The sequence below is a fragment of the Leishmania braziliensis genome, chromosome 32 (assembly GCF_000002845.2).
Source record: "Leishmania braziliensis MHOM/BR/75/M2904 complete genome, chromosome 32".
NCBI lineage: Eukaryota > Euglenozoa > Kinetoplastea > Trypanosomatida > Trypanosomatidae > Leishmania > Leishmania braziliensis.
In genome coordinates this window covers 393507-406546 of record NC_009324.2, presented here as the reverse complement: position 1 = coordinate 406546, position 13040 = coordinate 393507, and the positions used below count along the sequence as shown (strand labels likewise).

Here is a 13040-nt window from a genome sequence, read left to right as displayed (position 1 = left end):
CGGTGTGGGAGAGGACGACACACGGATACAGATGCACCCCCAACACTCAATGGAACGCTCGTCTCTGCGTTTCGTTCCTTGGGTAGGCATCTACGCAGCAGATCAAGTCCAGCGCGTGCCGTGCAATATAAATCGCCGCCTACATACATCCCCGCTTTTTTTTTAAGGATGCACCACCGAATGCGGTGCGTTCGCGTCGTGTCACACGAGAGACGCACACGAGGAAGATGAGAGTTAGGGTGTGGCGCACATCCTCTGAAACGTCAACCTCTCCATTCTCCACGAACTGCTGCGCACACCCCGGCGCAGGTTACGCATCAGGCGCGACGGTGGTTGAGCAGTCCCCCTCAACCAGCTGGAGGTGCGTTTCTGAGTGGCGGTGCTGACTGGCAAGCCCGCGCCAGAAGTTCACGATGACGCTCGTGCCCCCTTCTCCGTCCTGTCATACGGTATGCGGATAGCGGTCGACGTCGCGAACGGCATCGACGGCTCGGATGAGACAAATGTCGGGTGTAACCGCACGTTGCGCGCATCACGCTCCGCTGCGCGTTGGGGTATTGAGTGCTTCCACTCTGCCAGGTGAGTGGCCTTCCGCTTCGGCTGCAAATCACCGTCGAACATTGTCCCAAACGCATCGGAGGTATGGGGGTCTGTCGTTAGGAGGACGGTTGACTTGCATTGGACCGTGCCGGCGACGGTGATCAGCGCCATCTCAGGCGGTATGTCACTGTCGCGGTACTGCCGCTCCTGCTGCCGATGGTGGAAGGCGGTGGCGCTCTGTCCGGCAGCCAGTGACATAGGCCCTTTTCTGTAGCACACCATCTCCTCCCTCCGAGCACGGTGAACGGCTGACAAAGACAGCGAACTGCTGTGACTCGGCCCACGCCATCCGCGCCGTAGTGAACAGTGGAGAGGCCTTGTCGTAGCCAGAGACTGGGGTGCGCAAGCCGCCATCAACGCATTCCCATGCAAGGAGTCGGCATAGGTCACCGATGCCAGCGACAAACACCTCTCCGTCAGGTAAAAGGTGAATCGACGTGGCAAGGGGGGGGTCGTGGGTTGATGACGCGCATCGGCTCGCATGTCGTGACATCATAGACAAAGACAAAGGGCACACTTCCGCAGGTGACAAAGGCCTACGCACCCTTCACTTGCACCTCTGTCGCGCCGTCGCAGTCGACCGTGTGTCGCGTGGACATCTCCCACAAACTGCCTCCCCTGCCGTGGCTCGCAGCCTCGATGGTGGTACGCCAGCACACCACAGCACCATTTCCGTGAATAGACCACACCTGATTGCTGCGCTCCTTCGAGGCAAGGTAGAGCGTCATGGTCGACCCGGTGCCCAAGCTGCCCGCGCGCCACCCGCGTCCTGTACAGGGAATCAGCAGGTGGCGTTGTCGCCTACGACCCCGGCGTAAGTGTGGTGATGAGGCCCACGGTCACGTTTTCCGTCGTCGCCACCGACTCCATTTTTCCACGGATTGTGTGCTCGTAGTCCCAGAGGAGCAGTTGATCGCTGAAACCGCTGGCAATGATTCTGTCTTGATGGAACAACTGCTGTACACACCGGGAAGCCGTGTGGCAACGAGCACACACACTGCACGCTCCCGGCCCCTGTGGACGGTTCGGCGGTGAGGATGCCACCCAACGACCTGGGTTGTCAGAGTCGCACCACAGTCGGCTGATGTGCCTTCACTATGGCGCCACAAGAAGAGTGCGGCTGTCGGACCTTGCGCGAGGAGGTTCGTTGCACTGCGACTTCCGCGTTCGCACCGTTGCACCTCTGGCGCCAACTCTTTCGGACGTTGATGTTGTCGATGTACTTTGGGGGGGCCACAAAGATGTCGCCACAGCCTTCGCTGCCCCCATCGCTGTTGGCTTCGAACGAGAAGATTGATGAGCAGCGACGGGCAGGGTCGTACTCTGTACTGGGGGTGGGAAACAAATCATGCTTCATGGCATGCAAAGCCCGCCGTTGGAGATTCAGGAGTCCTAGTCGATTCTCCCTCTCAGGCGGTACTATAGCCGTGACGGCAGCCGCAAGCAAAGATGCACCTTACCAGCAAGCTAGATTTAACACACGCGGTTGGCAGTTGCTCCGGCGACACTGGAACGCTGACTGCTAGTCCTCAAGGCACCGGTACGAGATACGTGGCGGAGTGGGGTAGGTTCGCCGGAAACACAGGGATGGCCACATCCGTTGAGCGCTCTCCTGCCACAAGTAGTGGTCGAGCGAGCGTTACGGCCGTCGGAAGCGATGGGTGCAAGAGAGCTTTTGAGGGACCTGCTTTGGCGGGGGAATTCAGCCTTGCTGGTACAACTGGGGCCGGCGGCAGAGCTGAGAACGATAGCGCTCTCGTCCCGAAGAGCGGCGGCGGCACCAGGGATGATGCAGACAGTACTGAGGACGAGGATGGGGGACTGAGCAGAGCACAAGAAGTGGCTAAAACCACTCCTGAAAGCGCACTTAGGTCCTCTGACAGCAAGGCAGACTGCTTCGAGATCAAAGCCGGCGGCAGAGTAGCAGAAAGAGCGACAGTGGCGGGAATCAGGATCGCCGCAAGAGCCTGCGGAACACCCAGCGACGAGGACCGACAAGGGGCTCCCGGCATGCCCATGACTGGGGATTGTGAAATTCGGACGACATCCACGTCCGAGACTCTAGGAATCGCAGACAGTGGTCCAACGGCAGCTGCATGATTGGTGCTAACTCCGAGTCTCGTCTGGCTGGGTGGCACCACCTCAGGGCTCGGCAGTTGCGCCGCAAGCGGCATGAATAGAAGTGCAGGCCGCTGCTCCAGGAACCGCGATGCGGCGAGCGGGCTCCGAGGAAGGAGCTGCAGGATTGACTCCTTCTCGGCCTTTTCCATTACTGAGTCTTCAATGTTGTGCGGCGACGGCAACAGGTGACTACAGTAAACTGACGAGGAGCTTACTACGGTGAGCTGCTTCTTTGTGGGAAGAAGTGGGCGAAAGCGGGGATGCTATCGACAGCAAAAAAAAAAACGCACAGCGGTCTCCGAGGTGGGTCTTTCAAAGCAGGGCAGCTCTGCCGCTGTGGTATTTTTGATTTTCTATTCCGTGCAACGGAGCATAAGGATCCATCAGCTCGTAGGGGGTGGGGGATGGAAAGAATAGGCCCAAGGCGCGTGTGCATGGGACGCGTGTCTATGCGTTTGTTCCAGTAAAAAAAAGGAGGTCTCTTTTTTGTTTTGGCACGATGATGTGTATGGATGTATCATACGTTTCCCTTCGGTTCTTATCAGTGAATGACGCCGCGTGCCTGCAGCTGGTCACGCACCAAGGCGTGTTACTTTCCTTTCAAGAATCAAGTGCAGCGCGTCACGCCACGGAGAAGAAAAGGGTTAGTGGATTTACATAAGTGCAGAGAGCAGAAGGAGAGCAGCTGCCGTTAGAGCGAACCCCAGCAGCACAGACCCACATACCTGCGCAATAACAAGAGACACAGACAGTGCCAGATGATGGGCGCATCAAGCCAGCGCCATAGCAACCGCGCAACACCCTCACTACACAAACAGCACAATCCCTTCCAGAAGAAAGAAACATACACCTGGAGCTTTTCTCATCATGCCTCATCTACCACCCACACGCCAGCAAGTATACGCCTACAGCAACAGCCCGGCAGCCGTCCCAGCACCGCGGTCGGGTCCCGTGTCGAGCGCCGCGAGGAGAGAGAGAGCGAGTCCGTAGCAGCAGCCACACGGGCTTCTCTGTGTCTCAGCTGGCCCCGTTGTCCTTTCAGCACGCCAGGTCCCACGGCCCCATTGCGTCGCGCTCGGCGCCTTAGCGGCAAGCAGGGAGGGGGCCGCAGTCCCTTGTCCCTGCACCGGCGAGTGTGTTCGAGGCATAAAGGGCATGCGGCCGCTCCTGATCTGATCTCTCTCTCTGCGCACCACAACCTGCTCAGCACGCAAAGGGGCGCTGCGAAGCGGGAGAATTGCTGCATGCATGCAGCCACAGATTCTCTCGAGAGCCACAGCAACCTCATGGAGGATGCAAAACAACGGTAACGAAGCTTCTCACTTCCTTGGAGCACCTCGCCTTTCCTGAATGCCTTTAGGCCTGCCTTGGATCCATCTTATCGATGTTGCTTCGTGTTGCGATGCGTGGGTAATAAGGGCAGGAAGCAAGGTCGGGGTTTACTCCGCTGTCAGGGAAACATTATTTTTAGCTGTTGCCGGGCGATTGTGACGTCGTCGTTTACGGACGCCAAAACGTCACGAATCACATCCACATCAGCCGAGGGGAATTCGATTCGGAGGGCCTCCGTCGGTGCTAATCGCTGCGGCACCTCTGGAGGGGTGTGAGGTGACTGGAGGGGTGGGGGTGTGGAAACGGGTGTCACAGCCGCCGCGCCGAGGCTCGTCTTGCATAGACTTTCAGAGACTCGTAAGTACAGGTGCCGCGACACGAACTGCTCCCGTCCGACATCGGAGACCTTCTTGACGTACTCGTCACAGGTCAGCAACTCCCGCTTCAGTCCCTCTTCGAGCAGCGCTAGCGTGTCATCGGAGGCATGAATCTCTGCCAGGAGTTCTAGCGCACGCGCCTGCAGCGGATCAGCAGGAAGAAGGCAGTTAGCGTGCTCCTCTACCGTGTCCGTACGTCCGTCGAGCTGCCGCAGCAGTGAGCTGACATTCCCTACGCTTGGTAAGTACCCTTGAAGCTCGTCGTGGTGAGCGGTGAGAATCGCTTTAGCCTTTTGCAGCTCCCGGTTCGACTCGTTCAGTTTTTGCAGATACTGAAGAGCTTGCTCACGTGTGTCCAGGTATCCTCTCGCTTTTTCATTCACATCGATCACCACACGCTCCGCCGCCTCCTGCACCAGCGACTGACGCGCCGGATCCCCGCCGTTCAAGGAGGTAGTCTGCATGCTGGCTGCTTCACTCGCCGCTGGTGCAGAAGGGCTATAGTTCACTTCTACAAGGGGATAGTCGAGCTCAAACTGCTCGCGAATCGCGAGAAGGATGTCCAGCAACGCGTACGGCCGCTCGACCCCGCGCAGAAACGACAAGCACTCCAGCTGAATGCGTCCGTCTTTTGACATGATCGAGTATGCGGGCTTGATCTCCTCGCCACCAGGTGGCGGCACAAGTACGGCAGACGGCGTCTGCTGTGGATACTGGTTCGTGAAAGAGATCACCACAAGAAGAGGCGTGCCATGGGGGTCTTTGGGGCACTTGCGGATCATTAAGAAGCATTCGAGATGCAGCGGCGCGACAATGTCCTTGCCAGGCGTCAGCCGCGCCTTCGAGTTGGGGAAGTTGCTTGCATAGGGAATGAAGTTGCTGATGGCGCACGAGATGGCGCTCGCCGAGACTGGAGGATAGTACTGGGACACAATCGCGATGTCCGCGGCCTGAGTGAGTGTAAGCTCCATGGTGGTCAAAAAGGGGCAGCCACGTGGCTGTCGAGTACCCCAGTAGGATTCTGGGAGGAAAAGAACAGTCAAGTCTAGCGCCGACTTCTGGCGAGGGCTTTTGCTGAGCAATAGGGCAATGGTTGAGCGGCGAGAAGCAGCCGCACCTTGGGCGGCGCAGATTACGCGCAGGAGAGGGCGGGGACAACCACAGGTAAACGGCAGCGCGACCAAGCAGTGAAGACCGACACCCGCAACAGCGCAGACGTGCACGTACTACACAAGCGTAGAGCGTCGACAGTAACGATGGCCGTAGCAAGGGATACACCGACGCGCGCTCAACGTGAACGAAACGGAAAAAAAAAAACACAAAGAGAGAGCAAACAACAGGATGCAGTACTCAGATTCACCGGAATCCGAACGACTCACATAGACACTTGATTCAGCTCCGTTGGGGTAAGAGTGTGTAGTTGTGTGCCTTTATTGCCTGTTCGCGCACGTCTTGGATATCGCAAGGTGCTGCGAGGGCAAGAAGTGCCGCGGTATGAAGGAGGAAAGATGTGCGGAGAAGAGTGAGATGGACAGCAAGAAGAGGAATGAAAAGAACGAGAGCGTCACAATGCGCGTGACAGCTGTGAAGAATTGCGTCATTAGCACACTAAGCCTACACATGGCCAATGAAACACCGCGTTAGCTCCCACAAAGAGATCAGGATCACCTGAAAAAGTACAGCAGAGCCACAACATGCAAGACGAGACTCTTCGTGGCAGGGAAGATTCCGTTCTCCGCTTGGCAAGGAAAGGATCACGACCTCTGCATTCTATGTAACCCCACAGAAACACAGAACGCCACAGGCAAGCCTAGCCGCAATCGAAAACAAAAAACGAGACTCGCGTGGCTTCCCCACTCCCGCTCATCCTTCCATCGCAGCAGCAGACACAAAACAGTCTTCACCTCCGGCTTATCGTCCTTGACAAATACCGCTTCTGCTCACTTTTCTCTCATCAGCATCCTCCTGAATGAAATACAGCCAAAAAAGAAATACGAAGACCTTCACCGTCCTACCACCCACACGCCAGCAAGTATACGCCTACAGCAACAGCCTGGCAGCCGTCCCAGCCCCACGGTGGGCAGGCTCTTCCGCTCCTTCGCTGCCCACCCACCCCTCCTCGCATGCCTGCCGCGCGACCGGCGCCACGCAGACTCGGGCACACCGCACGTTCCCATCCAGTGCGCCGATGCCCCCCGGGGGCCGCGCTCTGGGGGGGGGGGGGGGCGGTGGTGGCGGCGGCCCAGGCGCATGCCGGCGCGAACGAGACGCGCTCGATATCGCAGCACGCGGTAGCACACCATCTACACTCCACGCTGCCACCGCCGGCGCGGGAGGCCAAGGCACGTGCAGGCGCGAGGCCCACGCGGCGGGTCGGTGAAAAAGAACGAGGGGGGAGGCACCAAAGCGACTACCACTGTTTCTGTGTTATTTTCTCAGTTGGTTATGATGCGCAGTTGCCTCTCCCTAGTGCGCTGCTCGGTGCTTGTGGATTTCGGAGAGTCGAGAGGCTTGCGCAGTCGTGAAGAGACTTTCCAATGGGGTCTTCTCCGACTTGCCGGATCGGGTGTCTACCTTTGCACTGCTGCGCCACCAACGAGTGACAGACACACTAAAAATAGAAGTGCCACGCTGCTGGTGTGTCTGTCGGTGTGTGTGGGTGTGTGTTGAACGTACCGACCATTCCGCAGGCTAAGTGAGTGCTTTCCTATCACGCATCTTAACAGCGGCTGGACACACCGTCCATATTCTGGCAGTGGTGTCTGCACTCCGAGAAGGTGCTTTAGCACACTGGAGAGAAAGAGAACAAGGTGAGTCTAAGAAGTAGGGAGCCCCTGTTCGAGTGCAATGCGTGGAAGAGGGCCTAGTAGCACACTGCCACCTCTCGAGGTCCTGCATCTCGCTGGGTTGTTTTGCCCTTTCTTATTCCGCTTCAGCATCTCATTTTGGGGATGCATTCCCTCACGTGTCACTTGCGCTTTCGCGTTTGCGAGAATGAGGTGGCCTTGAGTACGGTACAACGCCAGAATTCCGTGGAGTGTCTTCCTCATGCAGTGAGGAGCTTGGCAGCAGCAGATGCACGAATAGTGGACGCAATAGCGGGAGAAGAACAACTTCGCGAAAGTCATAAACCATGCCGGCACCACTCAACGTAAGAGACCCCCGCTAGGACCAAAAGGGGTTCCGTCTCCATCGTTCGGCTCTTATCCGGCTTGTCCTTCGCACACTCCCGCCAGACGCGCGTAGGCAAGCCCTTATGGAAACAAAATGCAGAATTATGCGAAGAAAAATCGAGAAGCGGCGTGAGCGGCAGCACCAAAGTTCAATAAAAGACGTTAAATCAACTCCGAAAAGAAAAAATGAGGATGGAGACGAGGAGACGAGAGTGGGCGACATGCACACAAGGATTCATACCCGCAGAACGAGAGAGCGGAGGAGGCCACCAGAAGTGAAAGATAAAGCGAGAGCAATACGGCATGCACGCGCACACTTCATACAAAGAGATACAACGCGTAAAGCAATGCAGACCCACACCTGAGCGAAGGTTGCAATGTCAGAGGCGCGGAACGTCATCGTTTGGGGGTCCCCCAAGAGACAAAAAGAGGAGTTTGGCAGTGCAGATAGAGGTTCGAGCGAGAGAAGACAAAGAAAAAGAGTAATCCAGGCGAACAGAGAACAAAAAGAAACGAAGAAACGACAAGTCTTAACAAACGTGGTGAATTGTATGGTGTGTACGCGTATATGTGTGAATGATGTTGTGGTTCAGGAGCGTGTACGCAATCTACTCCGATGTGCTCTCAGAGGCAGCCGTAACGGACTCCTACTCTGCATGAAACACGTCTTTGCTGGTGATTATTTCTGTGCCGTTGTCATTTGATTTGTTCTCCGCCTCTCCGTCGCGCACAGTTAAAGGAAGAGCGACACAAATACACAAGAAAAGAAGTCGGAGAAAAAGTGGGTCAGGCAGCGTTGAAAGAGAAAGGAAAGGAAGAGGGGGGGAAGCCGAGAGAGGCAAGGACAGTGGATGTCTGCTCTTCGTAGGAGTTCAAGTGGAAAGGAAAATAAGTTTTGAATATATATATATATATATATATATATATATATTCTTGTTTTGCCGTTCTAAGGTTCAAGAGAGAAAACGAGGAGGAGGTTTCAAGGCAAGCAAAAAGTCAAGAGGAGCCATAGACATTGCACACACGTAAGAGAATCGTAGCACAGAGATATCAGCGCGTTCAGGGTACACTCGTAATGAAGCAAAACCGAAAAAGAGAGATCAAGCGAGTACAGAGGATCTGATTTCGCACTTTGGCAACCGCCACAAAGCTACCCATGCACATCACCCCTCCACACCCTCACAACCCCTGCTCGGCCTCCTTCGTTGTCTCTTGCATGAAAGTGAATCCGCTCGCGCAGTAGAGAAGAACAATTACCATCCCTACTAGTGACAGCCACAACAACGACCGAAATCGCAAAGTGCAAAAAAAGCCCAGTAGTACACGTGCACAGAAGAGGAAAAGAAAGGTACAAGAGCGGAGGTACACACGAGGTGTCACCCAACAGCGCTGAAATATACGTGCAGACTTGCCGAGCGACAGAGAGAACGCGCACCCCTAAAAAGCCCCCCTCCCCTCCCCCAAAAGGAAAAAAAAACACAGCCGAGAGGAAGCAGCAGCAGCATCGATCAAGGAGCGAAGACGACACGAGAGAAACGAGGGCCTACATGAGTTTTTCTGTTGGTCTGTAGAGTAGAGCGCCAACAATAACCGAAAAAAAAGGAAGATCTGAGCAAAAAAAAAATTAAGAAAAACAAACAAAAAAGAGCACACTCTCGCGTCGGCGACGAACTTAATTTGTTCCAACACGCCAACACACGAACAATCAGGCACCCTCCCTCGGGAAGGGGAAGAAAGAAGGGGCAACTCCCCTGAACAAAAGGAAGAAAAGGGTTGAAAGAAACACAACACACAAGAAAATTGACCAATAACGAAAACAACACCACACAAAGAAACACAGAGCAACAACCCAACCGTTGCGCTAGCACTACATGTGCTACTTTGGAGGGGAAAGCTTCCCTTCATTTCGCGCACCACGTCTTCGGCAGTTCGCACCATGCACTGAGCTCCATCCGGGGGACCTCAGGCTCAGTAACGTCCACCTAGATGTCGCGTGCATTCACCGAAATATTTGACCTTCTCCCCCCAGCGAAGCTAGAAAACAGAGAAAGCCGAGACAAGCGAAAACGACGTCTCTGCCGCCGTCTTCTGTTTTGTTGATCCTCCTTGTGTACTGTCGTTTTTCCTCGTCCCTCATCGTCGCAACGCCGAGAAAAAGCGAGAGTGAGGCCCTATCAGCTGCTGTTTGTGCAGTGCACTTCGCCGCACTTTTGCCCGACAGCCTTACCACGACGAGGAATACACCGCAAAACGAGCAAAAAGGTGGCAAAGAGAGGATAGCATTGTCGGTTACACGCAAACAATTACACACACACACACAACAACAAACTAAACCCACAATGCTGACTTGCAACGGAGAGGCGCTTACATCTGAAAAGGGCAACAAGAAGCCCCATTGGGGAGCACAATAAATTTTAAAACGGATGTGTGTGTGTGTATGTGCGTGTGTACGCGCAGACAGGTGCAGAAGAAGAGGTCCATTGATACATGTAAGCAGAGAAAGAGAGAGAAGGTTGACAGAAGCCCTACCGAGACCACCAGAGGAACAAGTGGTATAGAATTAAAAGCTCACTACGTACACGCTGTAGGGGGAGAGAGCACACCGAGGGGCAAGGGAGAAAGATTGAGCAGACACAAACAGGAAGTACAAATAAAAGGGAAAAAAAAGAACTGAAAAACAGTGGCAGCATTCAAGTAAAAACGAGACCAGACCAGACGACGGCCTGGTGTACGGGTAGGCAAGAGTGTAACCGAAAAATAAGAGTGTCGCACGAGTTGAGGGGCGGTGTTGGCATATGCCACATACGCGTTCACTTACACAACAGAGAGAAGGGGGACGAAGGAAAAGGCGGCAACAACGAACTGAGAGGTAATAAGGGAAGTAGTAAAAAGAAAAGAAGCAACAAACACTCGAGCCTGCAACAAAGAGCTCACCACCGCTGGTGAGGGGAGGGGGTGGAGAGGGGGGCGGTGTCACCAGAACAGATGGCATACCTGGCAACGTACATGGCTCAAAAGGAGAGCGTGAATTTTCCTGTCAGCCGCAGCGGTTTGCTTTCTTTTCGTCTGTGGCTATTTTGTATGTGTGATGTCGCTTTCTGGTCGCGTGTGCGTGGGTGTGTCATTCCAAGAGCTGTGGTGTGCGTGTCGCTCGATGAATGACCTCGTTGCTCATCCGCGAGAGCTTCCGGATCACCTTTTTCCGGCATTGGTGTAGTCCATACTCCTGTCAGAGCTGTCCCTCTTGTTCAAAAGACAAGACCCACACACAGAGAGAGAGAGAGGAGGGGAGGCGTAAGGCAAGAAAGGATGCGTGAATGGAGAAGGAGGGGGAGAGAAAAACGGCAACAACAACAACAACGCCACCGCGGCGGCGCACAGCGCGCACGCACGCAGCAGAAGACACAAGAAGAGCGCAAAAATGAAAACAGATGGAAAACACTAAAAAGAGAAAGGGAGAGGGGGGAGGCATACAGGCAGAGAAAGAGAGGCGAAAAAAGGGAGGCTGGGGGAGACAAACGAAAGCGAAATGAGGAACACCCTCATCCCAAAGGGTTGACACGAGAACAACAAAGAGAAGAAGAAAGGCGTGAGAGGTGATTTCGTAGGTACCTGCTCACAGTCTCCTCTCTCTCTTTCTTTCTGACTCACTCAGCCACATCTACACAGCCACAGTCATTTGTGGAAGGAGGGTGACCACAAAAGAGATAATAAGGGGCGTGACAAGAAGAGTGCTGTCGTCTCTCGTCTCTCATCTCCCCCCCCCCCCACCACTACACACTTCTACAACGAAGGCCCCGATATGTGACCTGGAAAGAAACAAACTTCTGGATGCTTCCAAAATAACTAAACATAATAAAAAATCAGATACGACACACGTAAAGAAGCATTAGAAATCGAGCGATCAAGGTGTCGCTTTCCTTTGGCTTTGTTTTGCGTTGGTGTCTGTGCTCCACCCCCACCCTCAATTACAGTCCCACGCAGCACAGGTGGCCAACAAACAACGGAAGAAAAAAAAACAACAGGGCGCCAGTGAAGCAAGAGAAACTGGGAAAGGGAGAGAACGAGCGAGTCGTAGAGACTGAAAGGACTCGATATAGCAAGACACAAGCAAGAGAAACAGGACACACACACACACACATCAAACTTGCGAACGACAAGGGAGAGAGAGGAGGTAGATGAAAGAAAAAAAAAACGACACAAGCAAGAGAAACAGAAGAGATGCCAAGCTCCGGATAAGTACACAGAAATTTCCACACTGTGCCTAAAACAAAGCTGCAAAAGTGCTTGGAAATAGGAATGAAAGGGAAAAAGGCGATAGGCAAAGTCAGGGGAAAGGGAAAGAGAGAGCGACATGTGCCAGATTATAAATTTGAAATCCAAAAGTCGATCAAGAGCTAAATATTCCAGCACTGAAACACACATGCGCAGGCAAACGCATGTATGTGCATAAATAAAACTCTATGTCTATTGAAAGCCAGTACGGAACGCAAGAACGACAAACAAGGGCTGGTGTTCCACAGCCCTCTACCAACAGCACCCCATGTACCGCTCAGCAGTACACTCCCCAGCACGTAGACATTTGTGACACGCACAGGCGCGCATGGAGCACCTCATCAAAGCTGCAAGGCGCGCGCAGGCACGCGAGATCTAAAGAGAGAAAAAAACAACAAAAGACAGACGAATGTGTAGATGCGCGTGCAAAATCGTTTGGCTGCATCCACGCTTGAGTCCTGATGACATGAAAAGATGATAGGAGGAAGAAAGCCTGAACGCACATTCACTCAGCGCTACGGCAGCAAATACGTAAAGGAGGGAGAAGATCAGACGAAGGGGCGTTGTCAACGAAGGAGTTGCAGGAAGGGGGGGGGGGTAAAGACAGGGAAAGGGAAAAGAAATCGATGTGGGCGGGCATTCCGGTGTATCCCTGTCGTCCCATTTTCCAACAACATCCAAAAAAAAAAGGGTTCGAGAGGAATCGGAAAGTAAAACAGCAGAGGAAGAGGGACAGCGGAAACGGCCAGAGACGAGGTACACAACACGCATGTGAACAACGGCAGCTCAGGCAGTGGATGAGAAAAAAGGCGAGAGGGGCACAAAGAAAGGAGGGAAGAGAAAAAGTGTTTGCGTACGCCTGGGGAGTGAAGCACTTGGGTAAGTGCCGGGTGATCGTAGATGCAGGTGCTTGGTTACCCGATGCTGACTGGCTTCTCCCTGTACTTGCGTGTGGCTCAGCGGTTTACATTTCTTACACTAGAGTTAGTTCTCTCTCGATGTGCTGCCTTCTCGCTCCAACATCACTGTCTGTGTGGCGGCCACTCTAGAGACAGGGGTAAAAAGTTCACTGCAGACGCCCGTGCAGAGAATCAAAGAGGCACGTGAAGAGCGTCAAAAGTGAGCAGGGGGGGGGGGAGGGGACGGGAAAGACATACACACT

General features: G+C 54.2%; 1 protein-coding gene and 1 pseudogene across 2 annotated transcripts; both read right to left on the bottom strand.

Annotated features, from left to right (window-relative positions):
• Positions 1–408: 408 nt before the first annotated feature.
• Positions 409–1093, bottom strand: LBRM_32_1090 (annotated as a pseudogene). Its single transcript is given in 2 exon segments — positions 409–726; positions 728–1093. Coding segments are annotated over 2 exon segments (684 nt in total).
• Positions 1094–4171: 3078 nt separating this feature from the next.
• LBRM_32_1080 (hypothetical protein) lies at positions 4172–5401 on the bottom strand (the record flags this gene model as incomplete). The annotated part of the gene is made up of 1 exon (XM_001567415.2): positions 4172–5401. The coding sequence occupies one exon, from the start codon at positions 5399–5401 to the stop codon at positions 4172–4174; it is 1230 nt and encodes a 409-aa protein (XP_001567465.2).
• Between the last annotated feature and the right edge of the window lie 7639 nt (positions 5402–13040).